General features: G+C 50.7%; 3 protein-coding genes across 3 annotated transcripts; 1 reads left to right on the forward strand and 2 right to left on the reverse strand.

Moving 5' to 3' along the window:
- Window positions 1-4115: 4115 nt before the first annotated feature.
- On the reverse strand, window positions 4116-4436 carry EMH_0050800 (uncharacterized protein; the record flags this gene model as incomplete). Its single annotated transcript, XM_013500175.1, has 1 exon — window positions 4116-4436. The coding sequence occupies one exon, from the start codon at window positions 4434-4436 to the stop codon at window positions 4116-4118; it is 321 nt and encodes a 106-aa protein (XP_013355629.1).
- A 155-nt stretch (window positions 4437-4591) lies between these two features.
- On the forward strand, window positions 4592-10695 carry EMH_0050910 (uncharacterized protein; the record flags this gene model as incomplete). The annotated part of the gene is given in 10 exon segments (XM_013500176.1): window positions 4592-5048; window positions 5219-5251; window positions 5255-5394; window positions 6673-6764; window positions 7236-7374; window positions 7617-8045; window positions 8605-8781; window positions 9166-9286; window positions 10358-10399; window positions 10547-10695. Coding segments are annotated over 10 exon segments (1779 nt in total).
- A 7725-nt stretch (window positions 10696-18420) lies between these two features.
- EMH_0051020 (uncharacterized protein) lies at window positions 18421-21991 on the reverse strand (the record flags this gene model as incomplete). Its single annotated transcript, XM_013500177.1, has 6 exons — window positions 18421-19452; window positions 19679-19847; window positions 20948-21111; window positions 21423-21526; window positions 21750-21862; window positions 21960-21991. 6 exons carry the CDS (start codon window positions 21989-21991, stop codon window positions 18421-18423), a joined length of 1614 nt encoding a protein of 537 aa, XP_013355631.1.
- Window positions 21992-22350: the final 359 nt, after the last annotated feature.

Genomic DNA, 22350 nt, shown 5'->3' on the forward strand with positions numbered 1-22350 from the left:
TACTTTAAGTCTTTGCCTTCATTGCGGCTCGTCTCTGGTCAGGTCAAGGCCAGAGAACCAGCGTTACACATGCGCTGCAGGCATGCTAGTTTAAGTACTATTTTTTTTTTTCAGATCCCGGTAGTATCTTTCGTACCTGCTACAGCTGTAGTAGCCTTGGCAATTTTTGTTATGGCGGGTTCAGACACGATTACAGATGCTCCACAAATACGTTCGTTTCTACCAGCAATTCATTCCATAAAGCAATTTAGTTTACCTACTAAATGTAGGGATAATGTTGCTGTGTTTTCTTTCCATATGCTTGTTTTATACCAAAGGGGTTAAGGGTCGCCGTAAACTGTGTTTAACACTTCCGTCAGCGTTCGAGCAATTCTTTTATATACCAGTAATAGCAGGTGCTATCAGAAATATGAGAAATATGCGCCTGTGCACGTGTTTGTGTGTATCTTGGTTATCTTGGTTACTGTAATCCAAAAACATGTTCAAAAACGTGTTTGATAATTGGTTACTTCGTTCTTATATTTGCGAGAAGGGGGCTTGCCACTTGCCGTTGCGGCAGGAGTCGCAGAAGAGAATGCTACGACTCTTGGAAGGCTTCCTCTGCTGGCCAACAGCGCCAAGGACCCCAGTCGCTTTGCTCAGGAACCCTGAAGTCGGGATAAGAGTTTTAATACTTTAGCTATAAATGCCGTTCCCTCGCAACAGCCTTGGCTTTGTCGCAGCTAACGGTGAATCTACGCGAAAGACGAAAACAGGTGACACTCTGCTCCGCGGCATACTTACGAAACGATCGGGGCTGATAACATTGTCTGGCGCCCAGACGTTCCAACCCAGAGTGCCGTTTAGCGGTGCAGGCGCTTCTTACCATTAGGGGAGAAACTATTCTGCGCAGTCACTTTCAAATCTTTGCCGAAAACTCCATCTGTTCCAGTGAGCAAAACCTGGTCAATCTTTACTCTTTAGAGAAGGAAGTGAGGTTACCAGGTACTGGGCACCTCATTGCCTTGAAAGCATTAGTTCCTTCGCAGCTCGCTAAGCCAACAATGTTTTTGTCCGTAGAGGCATTTCACGAAGAATTTCCCTGCATGTTGCAATCACCCAATTATGACAGGCTTCACGAAACCGGTGCAGTGACAAAATTGCCAACCTCGGTTGGAGTCTACTTGCATTCTCAAAATGCGCCTCAAGAACTACAGCTGCTACAGGCCTCTTTCCTTTTAGAAGAGGAAGCACAGCAAGGTGGTTTTACTTGGGCAGCGGCATTTGCCCTCCAGAGCAGATTCCGATAGTGTAGGCACATGCAGATGGACCGAAGTGGCTGTCCAGATGCCAGCAGGGGAATGAGCGTATGGCTGCAAGAAGCGCGCTATGACACAGTTGATAATGCTAAACAACGGAAACTATTGGCACTTCGCAGTAGGTGAAACAATTTCTTGGTGAACGCCAATACAAAGGTGGAGTCAAAGCTTCTCTATCAATGGCTTGCAACAGGGCTGTCTTCTTGAAGGATAAAATCTGTGGCAGGCGGGACCAAGAAGAGGGAATAGAGCGGGGAAGCGGTAGATTTCATGCAAATGATGGAAGCTTAGGCGAACTGAGGCGGAAGGAAGAAGCTCTAGTGATACCACCATAGCTGAGAAAAAGCTTTGAACACGAGCCAGAAGTACAGACTCTCAGTGGTATAGTTGTGACTGTCACGCCACCCGCCTTTCTCCCCCCCAACGACAAAGACGGAGCGATAACAGATGGCAGCAAAAACTCGGCACCAATGGCACCTAGCTTTGGTTCTTGTGCAATAAACCAGCTCCTATAAGTCCAGCCTTCAAGGGCAAAAAGAAAGACAGGGACTTAAAGGAGCAAGAGTTTTATCAGCATGGACAAGGAAACCAACAAAACGAGCAGAGAAGCTTATTGGCCTCTAAGTAACACAATAGCCAGCGGGAATGCAAACAGAGCCAACAGTTGCGCCAGCTGATCAATCGCCAGTCACATTTGTGCATATCCAAGTTCGTACAAGCGGTTAGCATTCACGAGCGCTGCTTGATATAAGCTTCGTAGTGCGTCTCTGATCTCTGAAGGTACAACAAGGAGGTACTTGCGTGCTCGCCGGCGCAAGCGCCACGAGTACGCCTGGACGACTGTGAACAAAATACCAGGGTTCGCTAAAGTATGGATGCGAAGTGCAGATACGATGTAGAAGGATATATGGATACAGTGATGCAGGAATTCAACGGCGGATTAATTCGCTACCGCATAATCATGGGCATTTCGTAACTGTCACAGTGGTCAGCACGCACCACGCCTGCCGCCTCCAGAAGATATTATTGAAATACTATTGAAAAGTGTATCCTGGCGACCAACGTGAGAGTGCAACTGTCACCACTCGCAGTGGCGTTTGCTTCCTCTGCAGTAAGAGAAGTGGATTCAGTGTCCCAAGGAGGCAGGAGCGACTAGACTCCAACGCAGTGCAGAAGTGCTGCTCGCAACAGCTATGAATTTCACGCATTCCGACGTGATGGAGTTACGAAGATAGCAGTGTTGAGAGAGTCCATCCAGTCAACGACGGATGAAAAGAATAATTTGACACACCTGAAGGGATAGTTCTGTGCGTTATTAAGGAACGGGTATAGCAGTGGGGCGGCAACACTCAGTACGCCCAACGCACCACATCGAACTAACCACCAGTGCAACCGCAAGTTTTTCTTACCATAATACAGGCAACTGCCGTATCTATAAGATGAAATGCATAAGAAAATAGACGTTTAGCTAGGCAGAGGCAGATTTCAAGCACTAACTAGATCCTGTGGGGCCAGTCAGATACAGGCAAATGAAAAGGGCCGGAGATGGCATATATGCATCGACAGCAAGCCCCTCACCAAAATATCGGTGAAGTGAGAGTTTTAGGTGCCCCCGAACCGCAGATAGCTTGGCCGCCTGGAAGGCCCAGCACCCTATCCATCATCAGAAGCTGCCAACGCGTTGCTATATATCCTGCTTTATCAAACCGGCATGCACAAGGGTGCGTTCCATACCAACAGTCGCAGGCATGATTACTTCTATATGCGATGTCGAGTTATGCATGCACCTGCCGAATTTCAGGTGCAGTCTGGTCTCTGCTTTGTTTGCCTGTTAAATCTCGGCTCGATGGTTATACGCATGGAGGATGCGCCTATGTCCATCCGGAATTAGCGGGGGCAAGTGCAGAACCTGTCAAGAACAAAAAGCACCAGAGAATCGCCTGCTACTCATACCTCTTCAGGGAAAGAGAGGAGATGTACTCGACACTTGATAAGCAGCTCTACGGGGTCTGATGGGGTGCAAAGGACTGCTGGCACTCCTTATATGGCATACTTCCACTGCTCAAACCGGTTAGCAATCATCTAAAAAAACGATCGGAGAGTTTTTAAGGCTTCCTCAGGTAAGTAGTTGCTCGGTGACTTTGCAGCCCTCGCAAAAATGCTTCACAATCAAGCGCATGAAGGGTACCGCAAACGTGGTCGCTGACGCACCGTCTCGCCGACTTATCTGCCGAGCACTTTCTCCTGCAAGTGCGCCTACCTGAGGTGATTCCCGTTTCCTTCCCAAACTGTATTTCCAATAGTACTTGTACCATCACGCAGCGCTTCATTGCTGCTGTTGCAACAGGGCCTTCAGCAGAGTGTCGTGCGGAAGGTTCCCCTCCTCTAGTTGACGACTCCATGGCCTTCTTTCGTTCGGTTGAGGACACTTAGTGACCGGAGAGGAGACCAGCTCCTTTTTTAAGAAGACGAGTGCAACTGGCTAAAACCCTGGGCTAAGGCCCCGATGACCAGTTCTACCAGTTGATTTTCTCAGCAAGTCACTGATTGAGGTTCAGCAGACATACTCCATATACGATAGAAAGCGCATGGCCTTAGTCTCGGCCTTGGAGAAGTGGAAGCATTTCCTTCGATCGGCGCAGGTTACCGCGTATACTGATCACCAGGCTCTTACGGATTTGCAGAGTCTCCCGCCCAACAAACCATCACGTGGGATGACAGGGTCACTCATGCTATGTCTCGCCATCATGTGATCCCCCCGTCTTGCCGCCTAGACTGGGCTTGTGATTGGCGCTTTTGCATACCATGGACCAGCGGTTATTTCAGCCCACCCCCATACAACAGGTCAACGCCTAAATTGTTGCGATTTGGCCGGCCTCGCCACCCGTATCTCCCAAGAGAGAGGTCCTGCCTCTCCTCCCTCCGCTTCTTGCCCCCCTTCTCGCGCGCTTCCTCTGCTGGACCCTCCCACACTACCGGTGGAGGTCCATCTTCCTCATGGCGCGTCATCTGATCTAGTACCTCCATCACCCTGTAATCCTCCCCGCCTCGTTCCGTCAGAGCTTTCGGTTTACGCAGCCCTTTCTTTGCAAGCCTGGGTCGACGGCTCTGCCCGGTGCTCAGCTTTTCAAAAACCATAGCAAGCTGCCGTCCTAGCTGACGTTAACCCGGTTTCTTTTGAGATAGCAACTAGGTGTTTCTCCTTTGTCTTTCTTTTTCCTTTTCTGCTCGTGTGCAATAATGGCGTATGGAAAAATTGTGTGTCGCACTTTCTATAGGTTTTAACTCACATCATGTATTTACACCATGACCATGTTACTGTGGGCCGCCTAGAGCTCTGCGAACGTCTCTGCAACCAACTCAACATCCAGCGGACTATCTCTACAGCGTCCCGTCCACAGACGGATGGTCAAACGGAAAGAGTCCAGCGGACCTTCGAGCAAATGGTTCGCAGAAATATTCAACCAGATGAGTACGAATGGGAACGACTTCTCCCGGCGCTGGAGCTGGCATGCAATACCAGTAGCCATTCTTCAACCAAACTCAGCCCCTTTGAGGTCATGATAAGGGAAAACCCTATTCCAGCGGCGGAACTGAACATCATGGGAGATCCCGCTCCGGCCGTCATACCACCGATGTGCAAGCTTTTCAGGCGCCTCTTCGATCGGGCCGAAGGCTACATTCTCAAAGCTAGCTGGGAGCAGAAAGCCTGTGCGAACACGCATAGAAGGGATGCGGAGTTCCAGCCAGGTGACAGAGTACGTATCAGCAGTCGGAACCTTCCTCCACAAAGCTTGTGTTCTCAGTTCGAAAGCCGATTCTATGGACCATTTACCGTCACAGAACGCATCTATAAGGTCATCCAAATGTTGGCCTTCCCTCAAACTTTTGACTGCCAGAATGTATTTCATGTTTTTCAGCTGATCCCAGACAGGTCTCGGGATTCGGCGATGAANCTTTTGACTGCCAGAATGTATTTCATGTTTTTCAGCTGATCCCAGACAGGTCTCGGGATTCGGCGATGAAGTCTCGTGATACAGTAGTTGGTCGGCTACCTGCTCGTGATATCCATGAGAATTTCACTCGCTGCTACGAAGTGCGCTATATCCTTGACCAACGGGGTAAAAGATCGGACATTCAATACCTGGTCAAGCGATCCGGGGTATCCGAAAACCCGGCAGCGCGAGAACCAGCCACTCACCTACAGGGTTGGCCAGCCCTCCGAGCCTGGCGCCGTCGTCACTGCAGCGTGTCCAGGAGAGTTCGCTCCACTTCTGCCAGATCGCCCCCCGAGCAGGCTTCTGGGTTGTTTGCGTCCCCTGTAAAGCTTGCCCACTGGCCTTAATCAAGGACAGGATAGAGCTGCAATGTAGCTAAAGGCTTAAAGCAAGAGTTTCCCAAAAGCAGCTGATATCATTCCCCTTTCCTCAAGCCTCCTGGGCGTTGAGTTCAGGGCTTGGATGTTGCGGTGAGGAGGCTGCCTGAAGTGGAGCTGCACTTCCCTGCGGCTGATACAAGCCAGTATCACGCATGTGCACAAGGAAGCTTCAAAGAAGCTTCATTCGCTGTATGGTCTACCTCTGAATGTATTCGTAGAACGTTTCCATTGGCTTAAATGCATCCTACCAAGGCCAAGTGAAGGTTCCTGTGCTAACTGTAGGCAGATCATGCTACACCGATTTTCCCCCGACCTCCGGGCCCGCCCTTACGCGTGTCCCTGCGCCACGCGCTTTCGCCGCGGGGGGGAATATTTTAGTGCGTGCACACTTCAATAGGGCAGTTCTATTACCACTAGTAAGTGTCATAGTATCCCTTCTTAGCTGTTACTTCGTATTTCCTTATTACAATCACATTTCTGCTGCGGGTTAGCTTGTCGCTAGTCCTGTCATGTACCTACAGTCACAGCCACTTACTACATGGGTGTTACATGGGTTTCAGTCGCAGCCGACTGGCTGCAGCGGCCCAAGCCGGCATCCTCGAGCCGACCCCGTAGGTCCCGATTGGATGTGACGGGCGACGGCCCCCAACGACCCAGAACTACGTTTCTCCCGTTTATTCAAGGACTCTCTGCTTATAACATTTCGTGTTGGCTCGTTAATACTCGTCAACCTCTCGCTACGGGGCTCGATAGCTTAGCCCTTAGCGGCGACTCGAGTCAGGCCCGCCCTTGGGCCGCTTTCGGACCTAGCTCCTACATCGACTATTTATTGCCTAACGGATCATCATTCGTGCAGCAAATTGGCGAGTTCGGAGTATTAAAAAAGGGAAAGTTTCGGTATCTTGGTAATGTGGGGGGATTTCTCACTCCTTTCCTCTGCCCTGTTGAGCCCCAGGGCACTACAGCGTCAGACCGATTGTGTCGCCGGCTGTGCAGACGGGCGCTAAGCTCCGCAGTAGAACGCATGTACGCTCCATCTTTGCAAAGGGGGCACAACTGCTTTTATTTGAAAATAAAGACTTCTTAAGGTAAATTGAACCTCGTTTTTGCGTATGCGTTTCCCACGCTAGTTACCCAGTTGGTAGCCTCGGTTGCCGTCAACCGAGGCTTGCTCACTGTAGCTCGAGGGAGAACCAATTCATTGAAAGCAACGTGCACACATTCTTTTTCAGCTTAACCCTTATATCTTAGCATGCGCTCTTATCGCGCTCTCAGCCCGTTGTTTTGCTGGGCACTGCAGATAAGTTCGCTGCTTCTGCAGCCGCATAGACATTCCATACTCTAAGACATTTATTCACCCATTGTGCTTGCCAGCAAGCTATAGATACCTTAAACTCATTGTCGTCTGAGGCGAGAAGGGCTGCTGNGCTGCTGCATGCCGGCAGCGCTCTGCTCATTCCCCTTCATCAAGGCACGGGGACCAAGCAGCAGATTGAGCTGGGGAAGGAGGGCCTTATCCCCAGATGCTGCAGTTGCCGCTGCTGCTGACCATACCTCAGCGCGAGCGGCAACAACAACCGCGGCGACCGGTACATAGAAATGTCAGGAGATAGTCTCTCCCCTGCATCGTCCCCCCCACCGGAAAAGGCAGACTTGAAAGATGAAACTCCAGGAGAAGCAACTCATGAACAACCTTCTGTAAGCTACTCTCGCACCTAGGCTTCTCTTATCGTTGCTGCTTGTGCGGTTGCTGCTGTGCGTGAATGCAGCCATAGATTTCAGGGTAGGGCACTGCCTCCATTGGGCAGACCATAGAGGAGTACGCATTCACTCTGCTTGAAGTGCGACACTGCGCTAGAGGGAAACAGCAGCATCAGCTGGTGCTGATTCAGCCTCGGGTAGCATGTGATGTTCTGTGGCCGCATGTGTGATCCTTGCAGAGCTCTTCGTGGTGGTCTTTCGGGCTAGTTTCCGCTGCTGCAGCAGCCGCCGCTGCAGTAACAGGCGGGGGTGCTACCAATGCAGGTACATCTCCTGATGAAGCTTCGGGAGACGATGTCCCGGCAGCAGAAGGAGCGCCAGAATCGGAGGGGGAAGCTGTAGAAGCAGCAGAAGAGGATGAGGGTGGCGCGACTGTGCGGTTTCACCCGGAAGCAACAGAGGGGGGTAAGGGGACGGGGCGGCGACGGCGAGTGCAGGAAGACGCAGTTGCCAACATGGGTTTTGTGGAGTTAGTTGAGAATCTGTTGCTGACGCATGACAGCAGCAACAGAAGGGGCTTTAGAAGCAGCAGCCTAGGGAGTATCGTGACTGAAGTCAGTAGTGAGCCGGACAGCGATGCCGACTCGGGATATCTTCGTGAGGAGCAGGTTAGTTAATCCCATACACAACACGCCTATTCTTTGCATGCGTGTAAGCGGAAAGCTCCATTTCAGCCCGTATTAAGCACCTCTCCAGGCAGCAGCTAATCGATTAAAGTGTGTGCTGAGGCACTTGATAGCATATCTCCCCATGCGAGAGACTGTTCACGGATGTTTTTTAGAAATGACTCCTGTTTAAACAAATAGTTGAGAATATACGTCGACTCGTAGACAGCAGTAACGAACAGACTAGACGAAGCCCATCCCAGTACCCGAGGCCGCCATGCCCTGAGTTGCATGGACAGTTCGGTCACTTCATATCTTATACAAGCGTCTGCCGTCCATTGGGTTGAAGCGGAGCATAGCTCCATTTGTAGTGTTTGGAGGAACTGAAGCACTCCTCTGACATGTATCCCCTGTAGTTTCTTTTCTTGCTTGTCTGTCTCGTGGCGATCTTCACGTTTCACGGTGCTGTCTATACGTGGGTGGTGCAACAGTGCATTGCACTGAGATTGACGCCCTTGCGGGGTTCGAGGGCAGAAATCTAGAATGTGCATGTTTTGCGTAGGAGGACGAGGAACCGGAAAGCTGGGAGTGGGAGGCGGAGGAGATTTCTGCTTTTGCCTCACAAATCCACGCGAAGATGTGCCAGCAGTTGGAACAGGAGGCTGCATTTGTGGAAATGGGTTTCAAACGGGGTATTGCCCTCATGACAGGGGCTCTGGCCATTGAAGATGATACCAAGGTATGCACATGCACACCCGCAAGGTCTGTGCCGAAGTAGCGGCCTAAGACTTCACATCTTATTTGCTTGTTTCACCACTGTGCTCACGCTGCCGATCACCTGCCGGCTAATCCAAAGCCACATACTCTTCTTACCCGTTCTAAAATAACTGCTTTAAGCGCACACAGCGTATCTCTGAGCCTACAGCGCGTGTTGCACGGCATGCAATCACCTCACCTTACCGACGAACAAACATGTGGAGACCGCAGACAGCATCTCTAAGGATGTTCCGCTAGAAGTTCAGTGAAGGCCCGTGTGAGCCTTTGGCCGCTTTTCCCAAGATTAGCTGAGTGTTGATGATGCAGGTTTTCGGGCCTTGGGTGTGAGTGTCGGCGTTGTGCTCAGATGCTGCTGCACGAGGGCCGTCTTGCCGGATTGGGTTTGACGCCTTTAGATGATGAGACGGATGCAGACATGCAGAAGATAGACCTTGGCATGCTGCTGACCCTCACCCCAGAGAATTACGGTGAGCCGCAGGCGTGGCGTGTGTTAGCGTGCTTTACAAGCTCTCGTTTTCACAGCGGGGCAGAGCCCATGAGGACCTTCGTAAGACAGCTGGTGCCTGATACTCAGACTGTACTCAGATGTTATGGCTAAGCGTGTACGGGCTAGGCTCAAGCGCCCAGAATTGCCGTTTGGTCACTCAGTACCGGTTGAGTTGGGGTCAGACACGTCCCTCCTTTGGTTCTGTCGCGTAGTGTGTGTCTCTGTATTTCCGGGTGTTCCTTTTCATGCGTATGGGAGAGCGTTATTCCGTGTGCATCTCCACTGGCCTCCGTTTCACTTCTTTTGGCACCTGCGTCCACACATGCCAGTTCTTCCTTCATCTCCCCATCGCTCCGTTTCTCTCCATCCGCCGGGATGCTTGCTTGCCGCTCTCGTGTGATTTTCCAGATTTTATCCCTTGTGTTCCTATGTTGCTTTGCGGTTCCGTTGAACTCTCTACTCAGTTTTCGAGTCCTTGAATTTTGCGCGTGTTCCCCGAAATTGTGCCCATGTCTTCCTGTCCTCGCTAATATGAGAGGTGTAGTACGGAAGAGCTTTTTCATTCTTATGTATCTCGGTTTCGTTTCCTTCTGCTCTGCATGATACGTTGTGGCGCTCCCACCAGCTGCCTTTGCCTTCTTCCACAGTAGATTCCTTATGAGTTGCCTCACCGCGCACTTGTAGCTCTTGCCGTCTTCCGGTATCTCACCCTGTATTCCTGCGTACATCTTCGAAATTTCCTTTTTATGGTTGATTACCTTCTTGTGCTGTGGCTTGCAACTCAACAGAGCAGTGGCGCAACTGTTCTGCTCCCCCGGAGCCTGAGCTGAACATCCACCCGCCTAATCGCCACCCTAACAGTACGTCTTAAACCCTGAACTGTGAATCTTGAATTCCTGTTCTGCATTTGGCTTCGGTAGACACTTCTGTTTCTAGAGAAGATATTTCATTTCGTTTGCAAGCCTTGCATCTACAACGAAGGCAAGGCGTAATCTCGTCATTTCATCTCCCTAGTCGCTCCATGCTTGATGTTTTGTGTTTCTCTCCTTAGGAGGCCGCTTATTGGGCCCAAGTGGCGTTTCGGATCGACTGAGTGAGTTTTCTATACCCTACTTAAAGCTAGACTCAACCCTGAGGGGCGTCATTAGTAGTGGACTGGCCACTGAAGTGTCGTGCGTTAAACCGTACCCCTCTTACATGTGCCGAACCCTGGTTGCTTCTCTGCTGGCAATTTTTTCAGGATCGCCTCTGTTTAAAATGCACCGGGAATTAACGCGACTGGGAAGCACCAGCAGCGAGGACTCTATCTCCGAGTCGGAGACCGACCACAGCAGTAGCAACAACAGCAGCAGTGGTAACACAGTAGAGGCTACCAAAACTACCGTCTAATATGCCTGGAAGCTAGGTTTTTTTTCCTGCGGTGACCTCCTTCAATGAGTAGGTGGCGCTTTACTATCACAATACCTTGTGTCGTGAGCGTTTCACTAAACACGGTGTAGCGTGGTCTGCCTACATATAGCACACGAGCCTTCACTTGGCCTTGGTAGCTTGCATGTAAGCTAATACACACGCTCTACAAGTGTATTCAGAGGTAAAGCAGGCAGTAAAAGAAGCTTCGCTGAAGCTTCCTTTTGTGCACGCGTGAGGCTCGCTTGCTTCACCAGCCGCAGCGAGATGCGCTGCAACGCCATTCCTGGCTGCCTCCTCCCCGCAGCACCCATGCCCTGAGCTCAACGCATAGGACGCCTGGGGGCAGGCGGAGGGTGTCAGCTGGTTTTGGGAAACTCTTACTTCAAGTTTTCACCTACAGTGCACCTCGCTTTCGTCTTTGACGTAGGCTTGAAGGTCATCGTGTTGCCGATGAGGCCTTGTATGATGAGGTCTTGCATCGGGTATACGGCGTTTGGAATTGCCTTTGTATGGGACATTCGGTAGTTTTCGCTGTTGTCACGAACAGGCCTAGTCTGTGCAGTGACAACCCCCCGCAGTAACCGGGCCTTTGATAATCTTGTAGCTTGAATCGACTTAGTTTTGGCGCTGATTCCATCGTGATTATCGCAGTTAGTTGATAATCGCGTAGCTTGAATCGACTTAGTTCTGGTGCTGATTCTATCGTGATTATCGCAGTTAGCCGGAGCACGAGCTACAGTGAGCAAGTCGTTATGCGTACTAGACAGGTAGAGGACGCTCGCGAGCGTCTTCTACATGAGCTACAGTGAGCAATCGCGTGTGCGTTCTAGGCATGTAGAGGACGCTCGCCAGCGTGCCTTACTGATAAACGGCACCCATATGACGATAGAGCTTTACAGAGCATTTAGTCGAGGGGCTCTGTTTGGGTGTGGGCTTTGTTTGGGTGTGGGCCTACGCTAGGATTGATGCGACATTTACTTCAGACTGGCGGCGACTGACCTCCGGGCAGCTACCCGTGGGTTGTTCGCGCGAGGCGAAAGCCTCCCCTGAATAATCGCAATCTGACGCGCAATGCTGTCTACTAAGCGATAATAGAGCTTCGGCAAACCGGGACGCCCAGCCGCCTCGACATTGTGGCGCTATCAGCCAACGCTCACCACTGCATAGAGGCTGACGCAGGCGAAATCTGCCCGCTTAGCACTAAACGGAAGGATGAACGAGATTTCAGAGTTGGTAACGGTATATAGAAGGGCTCCAACGATCATGTCGGCGTGAGCATTGCCCCATCGGCAATCTCTGGCATTCCTTTTGAGCGCATGCATCAAAACTGCACATATGTGCAGGCTTGGCATCAGCAGACAGGTTGTTGTCTCGAGTGGCAGCTTTTGGTCGTCCGCTTAAGGTGAGAGCACGCTAATATATACTTTATATCGTTGAATTAAGTTTCGTAATGCATACAATATTGAAAACAAGTGTTTCCGGGTCTTTCTTTCTGGGAGCTCGCCGAGCATGCAGGCACCTGCACGCGGGTATTTCCGCCCTGCGGATGTCCTTGGATGAATTACCAGGTGCTGGGACCGGCCGCACTGATGAAGACCAACGACAGCCTCCGGATCCAAGTTTTCAGGTTGGATTCCAATCACTTCAGGGGATTTTAACATTTAACTTACTACTTTGAACACTGTATTTTTCTAAGTCAATTCCCAAACAACTGCGTAGCCCCACAACCAGTTAGCGCGAACGACCTCACTCGACACACAGGCACCGGGCCGTGCCCCGTGGAGCACAGGCTCCTCTAGTCCTTTGGCTCATCTTACAGTACAAAATATTAGTTTGTCTTGTTTTAGAACTGCAAGTAGGGAAGCTAGAATGACAAACAGAACAAACCGTTGCGAGGAACGCCGCCAGATAGATGCGTAAGAATGCGCAGTCTGCCTTCACCCACCACGACCCCAGACGAGGCAGTGCCCCAACCCCGGGTTGATTGGAAGGTTCTTTGATCCCACTGTCCCGGTGAGCTGGCTCATCTAGGCGCGTTTCACCCCAAACACCCAGATGAAACTGTTCAGCAGGAAAATGTGATCACAGAACCTTCCAACCATGTATTGCAAATAGCATGGTGTCTGACCTTCGCACGGGAGCATTCACTTGGTCTTGGTAGGTTTCCTGCAAGCAAATACAAATGCTTAGTGAGTATTTACAGCGATAAAACATGGAACGGTTCCTATATATAACCTTTCGATATCGGGTCTGTGCATGGTAGATCGACCGGGGGAGAAATTAGAAACGGAAACCGGCAACAGACGGTGAATCAGGCCTCCCGGACACCTGAAAGACGTACGGAATGGCCTATTTCCTTCTTGCGCAATAAATAGGGTCGCATATTTCGAGATTGCAGACTTATGAAAAATGCTAAAGGATAAGTGAAGACAAACAACACACAGCGGCGCCAGTGGAACAATCTAGGCGACCAATGAAAGGGTCGGGCCCCCACGCAGCGGGCGGCGCAGTGACGGGCCCGAAAGAGATGATTGCTGCACCAGCAGGTCCGTCTCGAGTCAATCCCGTGCTTGTAGAAGTTCGTATTAAGGACTAGATATTGCTAGCCCTAATTGATCCGGGATGCGAACTGCATCTGTTGTCGGGTGCCATGGCAAGGCACAACCTAACCGTCCACTCCTTGGCGCAGTCCCTGAGACTACGTTTGGAGGATGGTAGGCAGTGCACGCGAATAGGCAAAAACATGGAAGGAAAATGTGTAAACGTGCCCTTAGTTCCAAAATGGGGCACATCAACATGATAAAGGACTTCTACGTTGGGCCAGTTCACCACGGCATAATCCTAAGCATGCCGTAGGTGACCCAATGGAGCGCGCAAATGCTCCTCTCTGATGCTACCAAAAATGTTTTTCCGTCAGGAAGTGATGAGAGGCTGCAACTCTCACCGCTACCAGCGGCGTTTGCATATTCTATATTATCAGGAGAGTGGAAACTGCCGCAAAGAAAGCGGAGCGAGGAGGCTTCCATGCAGTGCAGAGGCACTTAAGGGAATGACGGAGTTATCTATGCACTCCCCCATTATCGTCTTGTGAAGACCACAATATCAGGGGATTATATCCGATTAGCACCCAAGGAACAGCAGAGGTGGGAAAAGTCGAAGGAAATTTTCTCAGGTTTGTTCAATAACAAAGAGTTACTGGCGGGAAGGCCAGCCGGTGAGGGCTCAGCGCCCCATATCGAACTTATTCATGGCGTAGCCCCAAGCTTCGTCCCAAGATGCAGGCAACCCCCACATCTTGAAGAGGAAATTGAGCGACAGGCGGACCAACTTTAAAAGAAAGGCCAGGTTAAGCCGTCAAGTCGAGCTTTTGGAGACAACCCAGTGTTGGCAAAGAAAAAGGACTGCAGGTGACGCATGCGCCGCGAGTTTATGCCCCTAAACAAAATCACGGTCAAATAAAAGTCTCCGATGCCCCGGATCGACGGAAGCCCTGACCGCTTACATGGGTCAGTGGTATACTCAGCATTTGACTTCGCCGAGGCATTGTTGGAGATCACCCCGTACGACGGCAATTTCACTCGCTTCCACTGTCGCCCCTCTAACGCATATTCTCAGTAAGAACAAGCAGTTCATTTGGACCGAGAATGAAGATGAAGATCCCTCATCGGAAGCCTGAAATCATCCCCCGTACGCGCGCTCGCTGATGTTGATAAATCTTTCCTCCTCATGACCAAGGGCAGCAACACGGTCGTAGGGGTGATGCTCTCTCAGCAAGTCAACGGCTTGAAAAAGCATCAAATAATCGTCTACTGCTTACGTCGTTTCACGGAAAGGCCGTAGAATTATCCGGTAAGAGAGTAGGAGCTCTACGAGGTCTTGTGGGGTGTACAATACTGTCGACATTACTTACATGGTGGGCGCTTTACTGTCCAACTCGATGATCAATGCAGGAGACGCCTGACAAACTGCTTTAACGACCGAAAATGAAGGATTTGTTCGGTGGCTCTTCTGGCTCAGGCAGTACGACTTCACGGCTAAGCATATCAAGGGTATCACCGAAGTGGTCGCTGAGACACTCTCGCGACGCACTGCAGGCCGTACAGGCCAGGTACCGTGTTCTGCAACTGCGCTTGCCTGCGAGGATTCTGTTTGCAAATTGCCTTATTTTTATTCTTTAGATACTCATACAGCTTCCGTCATAGCAAATCTCCACAACGAGCGACGGGTCAAGCACTACAGAGAGTTCTAAGATGCACGAAATAACGAATAGTTCCCGCAGAGGTGGCAACACGCCTCGCGAGCAGCGCTCCTCACCGGACGCATTACTGGGCGATCTCCATGCTTTGTTTGGCAATGCGACCCCCACATCCTGAAGAGGAATACGAGCGGCAGGCAGACGTCTCGCTAGCAAAAGGCAAAGTTCAGGCATCAACTAGAGCGCATTGGGAGGATCCGGTGTTGGCGAAGAAGGGCAGGAGATGAGGTACTTGCATCAGCATCACTCCCCTTAACAAACTTAGGGTAGTCCAGAATTTTTAGATGCCCCGAGTTGACGAACTACGTGCCGGCTTGTACGGCACAGCAGTCTATTCTTCGTCAGATGCCGCTAACGCGTTTTTCCATATCCCCGTACATCCCGACGGGAGACAGCAGACTGAGTTTCACACCTGTCCGCTCAAACTGGAATACTTCTATATGCCATGCCGAGTTATGCATGCACCAACAGAGTTGCATGAACAGGTTGGTCACGCCTTTATTTCTCTAGTCAATAACGGCTGGATGGTTATCCGTATGGACGGCGACAGTTGCAACCCCTACGTGAGAATCAGCGATTAGGGAAGTAGCAACGGCATCCGCATTTTTCCAAAAACTCATCTTCTAAGGGTTTTCCTGTCTCTACAGCAGGCGTCAAACCAGATACAACGAAGGCAGGCCAGTCGAAGTTGGCCACCTCCCCTGGACACGCTCATGGACGTTCAGAACTTCTTTGCCCTCGCATCTTGCTATCGTAACTTCATTTCCACATTTGCCAGCATCGATGCTCCCCCAAAGGACCTAATGAAGGTCGAATGGCTTGTTTTGACGGAGATGGAAGAACCGTGAGGAGCTGCTTCAGATACCGAAGTTTGTCTCCGGTACTAGCACTCCCTGATTTCGAGGAACCCTTCACCCTAACACCTGAGGCCAGTCATATAGCAGCTGGAGTGGTGCTCTCCCTCAGCAGGCCGACGATTCGAACTAAAAACAGTAAATGACAGCTTGCTACTCACACTGTTCCAAGGGAAGACCGCAGAAGCACCGAGTTTGCGATAAGGAGGTCTATCGATCTAGTGGGGAGTAAAGAAGTGTTGACAGCTCTCATATGACGGGCACTTCGCTGTTCGAGACCTATCGTCAGGTCCTGATAAACCTGAAGAAGGGCTTTCCAGGCTACGACAGTTAAAGATTACCAACGCGCTCCTGTTCTCAGTGTGCCGACGCCCTGTTCTAGACTCTCCCCAGGGGCAGCCCGCTGCGCGAGCGTTCCCTATGAGGGACAGGAGGGGCCGCCACGCAAGAGACAGGAACAGGATGGCGCCCATGCAAGCCGAATTCAAATTATTATAGGCAGTTTGTAACAATTTACTTACCGGATATACCACGCTTCGACACTGCAACGGCTTACCAATACCAGGCCATTAACACAAATACTTGAGCATGCCGGGCTCTTAATGAGTAAGGTGTATTGTGGAGAAGCAGTCACCGTGAGCCTGCGTAGTGTATAGTGCAGTTTTCGGTGACGGCACCAAATCTTCAAGTGAGAAGTCTGAATTCAGCAGTGAAGAAGAGTAAGCTTGATCACCGTTTAGCCGGTCCTAAGCGACATTATATATGCGTGAATTCAAAGGCTTTACTGTTCTCGTGCTCCTGCAAAAGGAGTCAGGGTGATAGATACTGTAACGCGAATATGCCCATCTACGCAAGCGGAGGCCCGGGTAAACGCTGTCTTTGCTTCTTATCAGCGCATTCAAGAAAATCTTCGAATCAAACGATGTAGGGATAGGGAGTGTAGTTGCATACTTTGGAGCAGATGCGCCTTTATGGTTGCTGGTACGTCGTACTTATGCACGGGAAAACCTCGCGAGTACCAATACGCATGCTCTGATGCTTCATTATCAGCCTTAAAATATGGTGGTATACTAAATAAGCGTATATTCAGTCGAGATAACCCGCTGATTTGAAGCGTATCACTAGGATGAGACCCAAAAACAGGAATGATTCTCCTGCTGACAAGTGAAGGGCGAAGAGCTTAACGTGAAAGTTGTGAGTCATGCTTTCGGCCTTTTTCCGGGTTCTCTAGAGGCATGACGAGTGGATTAAAGCTTCTCGGAACAGATCTTCAGAGGTGATTGCTGTTCGAGGATCTGTCGGAGGTTACTAAATGTACCATGTAAATGTTTTTATGTTGGCTGCGGAAAGCCAAAGTAACGGTATAGTAAGTGAACACCGTGGTACTGCATGCGTCGGAACGGGGCTTGGGTATTCTTCCATGTGGGGTTGCCTTTCACCAGCATTTGCAAACCAGGAAATGCCCCACCTCTCCCTTTTAGCTCCAGGCTTTTTGCCACTTCTCTCGGGACTCCTGTAGAGAGGAAACGAGGCCGTATGCTCCTTCAAGAACTCTTGTTCTGAGGCTGTGACACCTTGAACCAAACTGGTGTGAGTCTATGACAGCTCACTACGGTCCTAGGAGAAGGGCCAGGAGCCCTGTTGCAGTGGCAGTTACTTCCCATGTGCTGCTAGCCGTGTTCGACACACGTTTGGCTTTTATTGAGTCGAGTTCATTGGGGTTTTCATGCAGAATCTTTCGCATGATGTCGAGAGCGAACAATTACTACAAGGGAAACATATTGAACTGTTTTTGCTTTGAATCTTCCATGGATATTTGAAGTGTTGTTCTTGCATTTGCCCATTTCGCGTCCTGGAGGTAGGTCAGCATCAGTGGATGGTTGGCTACTCTCCGCACGGAACGTGAGTCAGCTACCACTTTTATTGCAGCATTTCCAGCCATTAGGTTTCTTGTTCCGGTGTCTACTGAGGCACAGTAGACACATAGTTAAACGTATCTCAAATTACAGAGAGGGAAACGATTATTCTTGGCTCCTTGTGAGCAGTGCTTTCCTCGTGCCAGCTTTCGCTAGACCTCCAAGAGGAGAGCAAAAGTAGAGAGAAGCGAAAAACAGAAGCAGCATCTCATCCACAAACAGCTCTCTCCCTTTGTGAGTTGAGAATCGTCGCGGCACCACTGCCTCACCTTCAACCCCACTAATGATACAAACGAATTCAACAGCAGCATCAAGAGCAGCAGCCAACAGCAGCGTTTCTCATTGTAGCAGAGGGAGCCTCAGCAGTGACAGCAAAAGAAGCAACAAAAGCAGCAGCAACAGCAAAGGAAAATTGGCGTTGTATCAACAGGAATCCCGGGAACCTCTAGTGCTTCGCAGTCAGGCCTCGCAGCCCTCTCTCGTTTACTTGTAACTTATGATGAAGGAAGTGAGCAAACGCCCTTTGCTGGTCACCAGTACTACGAGGTGTACATAGTAACCACTGTGGAGCGTTGACAGCCACTGAGGCTACTGAGTGGCTACAGAGACTCAAAAAGGACTAAAAAGTAAGGGAAAAAATTGATGCCTAGAAGACGAGAACCACTGCATTCATTTGAGTTCAAGGGTTCCTCTCCGTCGCAACGGGACTAAGCCATCCCGATGAGCGCTCACTGGAAGGGATCTCAGGACCCTCCCTTCTGCTGCTTCTGCTGCTACTCCTGCTGATGCGACTGTAGGGGGAACCAAGTACGGCCTTCTCGGCCTCAGGAGTGAAGACTGCTAGACAGCGCAGGCTGCCGTTTTCTGTGCTGCCAGGTGTACCCTGCGGTTGCTGTTGCTTCTGTCCCTCCCCCTCGCCTGTGTTTTCTTCAGGTTGCTGCTGCCATTGCTGCGGGGGCGTCTCTGCAGCAGCACCCATGGGTGCAGCGTTAAGGGCCTCATGATGTACTCGGGGCGGCCCGGACAGCTGCCGTGGCTGCTGCTTCTCTTGCTGTTCTAGTTTCTGCTGCTGCAACTGCTGCTGCAGCAGTTTCTGCTTTCGTTCATGTTTCTGTTTCGCCTGTCGTTCTTGTTGCTGCTGCTGCCCAGGCTGCAATCCGCAGGAGGGAGAAGAGGGAGTGCCTTTCTCTCTGCCTGGGGGTGTTTCAGCTGGGGGCGCCACTGGAACGTTCCAGATGTCGTGGTATTCGAGATGTTGATATTTATGCACTTCACCTGAGCCGTGTTTTGCTGTGGCTGAGGACTGATCTTTGTGGGCCCCTGAGTTTGCCAAGGGGCTACCCAGGCTGTCTCCCTCCCGGGTGTATGTGCCTGACAAGCTCTGCTGCACCGGCCTCCCCACGGTCTTTATGCCTCGCCGCTCCGTATCAGAAAGCCTAGGCTGCGTAGGGGAGGCTGCTGCAGGTCCCGCTGCTGTGGCACCCCTAGGAGACCCCTTATAAGCCTTGGGGGGCTCTCGATGCCATACCTCCTGCTGCTGAGACCCGGGGGACTCCTGGAGTGTCTCGACAGCCTGTGGACGCTTCTCCCCATGGCCGTCGCCGTCCACCAGAGTTAAAAGATTCCGCGCTGTCATCTCCTTCAAAATTATGCTGCTCAACCACTCCTGCTCCTCTGCGTGCAAGCCGTGGGACCGGCAGAAAGAATCAACCTGAACGCCGCATACGCAAACCCTAAACCCTAAACCATTTACTCTCAATCGTACAGCCTTGAAAGCTTTTCTGGCCCTCGAGCTATACCTCCTGACACCGCTAGGTTTTGCTGAGAAGCTGTTAAGCTGCCGTTGTGTGGGTATGTTGACATTTAGTTCAAGGTTCGAGAATTCGTGTTGAAGTCTAGGGTTTAGGGTTTAGGGTTTAGGGTTTAGGGTTGCGTACGGCTGCTCTGGGGTCTTCGCCTTCTCGGATAGAAATACGAACGAGCCTTCCCTTTTGTACTTCAACAGAAACGCCAAAGACCTCGGGGGCGAGACGGAGGGTATAGTGACCCTCTGAGAAGCTGAAAGGAGCTTCGTCTCTGCGTGCGGGGGACGGCGTCTCCACCAGCCTGAGCGAGAGAAATATGCGGTTTATGCGTTATATATTATACATATGTATAATTATATATATGCACAATTATAATATATATATATATATATATATANATATATATATATATATATATATAGCAAGGGTTCAAATCCCTTTATCTCCTGTATATACATAAAAAAATACAGTTTACAGCTTGAGGCTTTGTTGCGATGCCTATGTCCTGCATTTTCTATTGAATCTTATATTATCGTAAATAATTTCGCTTTCATTATAAACACAGAATTTGCTTGATTCAACGAGGGGGTACTGAAGGGTTCGGGTTGTGTTAAAGAATAGAGCGAGGGTGTATGGAGTGAGGAAAGGAGATACATGCAGCTAGGGTTTAGGGGCTAGGGTTTAGGGTTTAGGGTTTGCCTGTTTTGGTGAAACCTGAAGAGGCGATCTCTATCAGCAGCGCCGCGGCGAAGACGCTCTACGGCAGCACCAAAACCCTCAGGGGGAGAGGGCCCTGGCCCGAGGCCCCTACGAAGACAGGTGCAGCAGCACGGGGGAGATTGAAGTAAAGAAGCTCTGCTGTATCCTTTATGCTGTTAGGATGCAGCTGTGCTGTGAAGGCGGAGGTGCGTGATACAGAAACAAACGAAAAAGGAGATAAAACAAAACAAAGGGATAGAAACTGTTGCTGCAGCAAACTCAAAATGCATCTATACATCAGTACATACTCAGGCTGAAAGCTTGAAAATAGCCCCGTACATGCATGCACACCTCACGATACACTCCGAAGCAAAGATACTTATCTATATACGTGGTGCAACAGATGCATGCATGCATGCAACCACAAACAGATATGCCTGTGTTTATTTCGGGTGTATCTACTCTCATATTCTCATACGCAGATGCACCTCGATAGAAAAAGACTGCTGGTCGTACAGATAAAAATACACCCCACTGTTCGTTGAAGTGTACAGACACTCCAGGGGAGACAGCGCAGCGGCATCTATAGAGAGGAAAGATGTTTAACTAATTAGCACGCACAGAAAGGAGACAGAAAGGAGACAGAAAGCGGAGGAGAGAATGGAGGATGGAGAGAAGAGTCTCTTCCTTCATTTCATTTACCGAGGAAATTTATGAGACAGCACCAAATTGGGCCTGAAGGTGCACTCCTTTAGATCATCTTGCTGCTGCTGCTCTTGCCGCAGCTGCTGCTGCCGCCGCTGCTGCTGCTGCTGGTACTGCGCTAACTCGAATAGCTGCAAGTGCCGAGACACCCCGTTCGTCGTCTGCAGCTGCATCGCACACGACTCAACAGCGCTGACTGCCCATTATAATTAACTGCTGAGGAAGTGTTTTGCTTAGCTGCACTTGGGGTGTATCTACAGCTGAAGTTGCAGCTATACGCATAAGGCTGAGGTGCATATACACCCGAGAGAACTGGCAGCAGCAGCCGCAGCAGCAGCAGCTCGAGTGTATTGGTGCTGATAATAATACATGTGAAAGAGAATAGAATGATTGCGGCAACTACTGTTACAACTTGAATCTGTACTCCTTCGTGCTGCAGCCTGCTGCCCCTGACACGGCCCCTACGTCTCACCGACGCTGCCTCTGCGGGTCTGTAGGGTCGTCGCTGCTGCTCTTGCTGGTGCAGCAGCTGCTGCTGCTTCTGTAGTAGCTCCTTTCTTGCCTGCCGTTGCCTCCCTGTATGCACAGCCGAATACAAACCCCAGCAAAGGGTTTACTGCCTCGATGCTTCCCAGGCCTCTCAACCCTAAATCCCAAACCCTAGCACATTCTAGACCCTAAACCCTCAGTTGCAGACCCCAACCCCACAGTTGTAAACCCAAAACTCTAAGCTGTAAACCCTAAACCCTCAGCTACTATGTCTAGGGAGAAAGGGAGAAGAGACACAGACCCCACCCACCACGCTCAAGGAGCCTCTCGGTAACTGCTGCCGAGCTGCAGCGGGCCTTGGGCTCCGTTGCCTGCGGCGATGACTGTTCTGAATACAACAACTTATACAGATGCCTCAAACCCCTAAACCCTAAACCCTAAACCCTAAACCCTAATCCATAAACCCGGGACCTTATGGCCTACTCATGACCCTTTAAAACGCACTGTCACTGCAGCATACGTGCATGGATATGTGAGGCTGCTCACGTACATGCTGGTTAAGCCCTAAACCGTGGCCCTGAGCTCAGCTCGCTAAACCCTAAACCCTAAACCCTAAACCCTAGGCCCCTATCCTAAACACTAAACTCTTACGCGGAACTTTTTGGCGGAAGAAGCAGCTCCGCTGTCGGTTCAGCAGCAGCGGCAAGAAGTCCCGGCTTAGGCGCTGCAGCTCAGCGTACACCTGGCGCGTCTCCTGCACAGCCCAAACCCTAAACCCTAAACCCTAAACCCCAAACCCTTGCTGAACCGAACAGCCGTCAGTAGCGGGAGAAGACAATCACTAACGTGCCCCCCAGCAGCACCTCAGCAGCAGCAGCAACAGCTACAGGAGGTTCTGCCTGCTGCTGCAG

Source organism: Eimeria mitis, genomic scaffold, assembly GCF_000499745.2.
Source record: "Eimeria mitis Houghton genomic scaffold, Emh_scaff51, whole genome shotgun sequence".
In the NCBI taxonomy this organism is placed as follows: Eukaryota; Apicomplexa; class Conoidasida; order Eucoccidiorida; family Eimeriidae; genus Eimeria; species Eimeria mitis.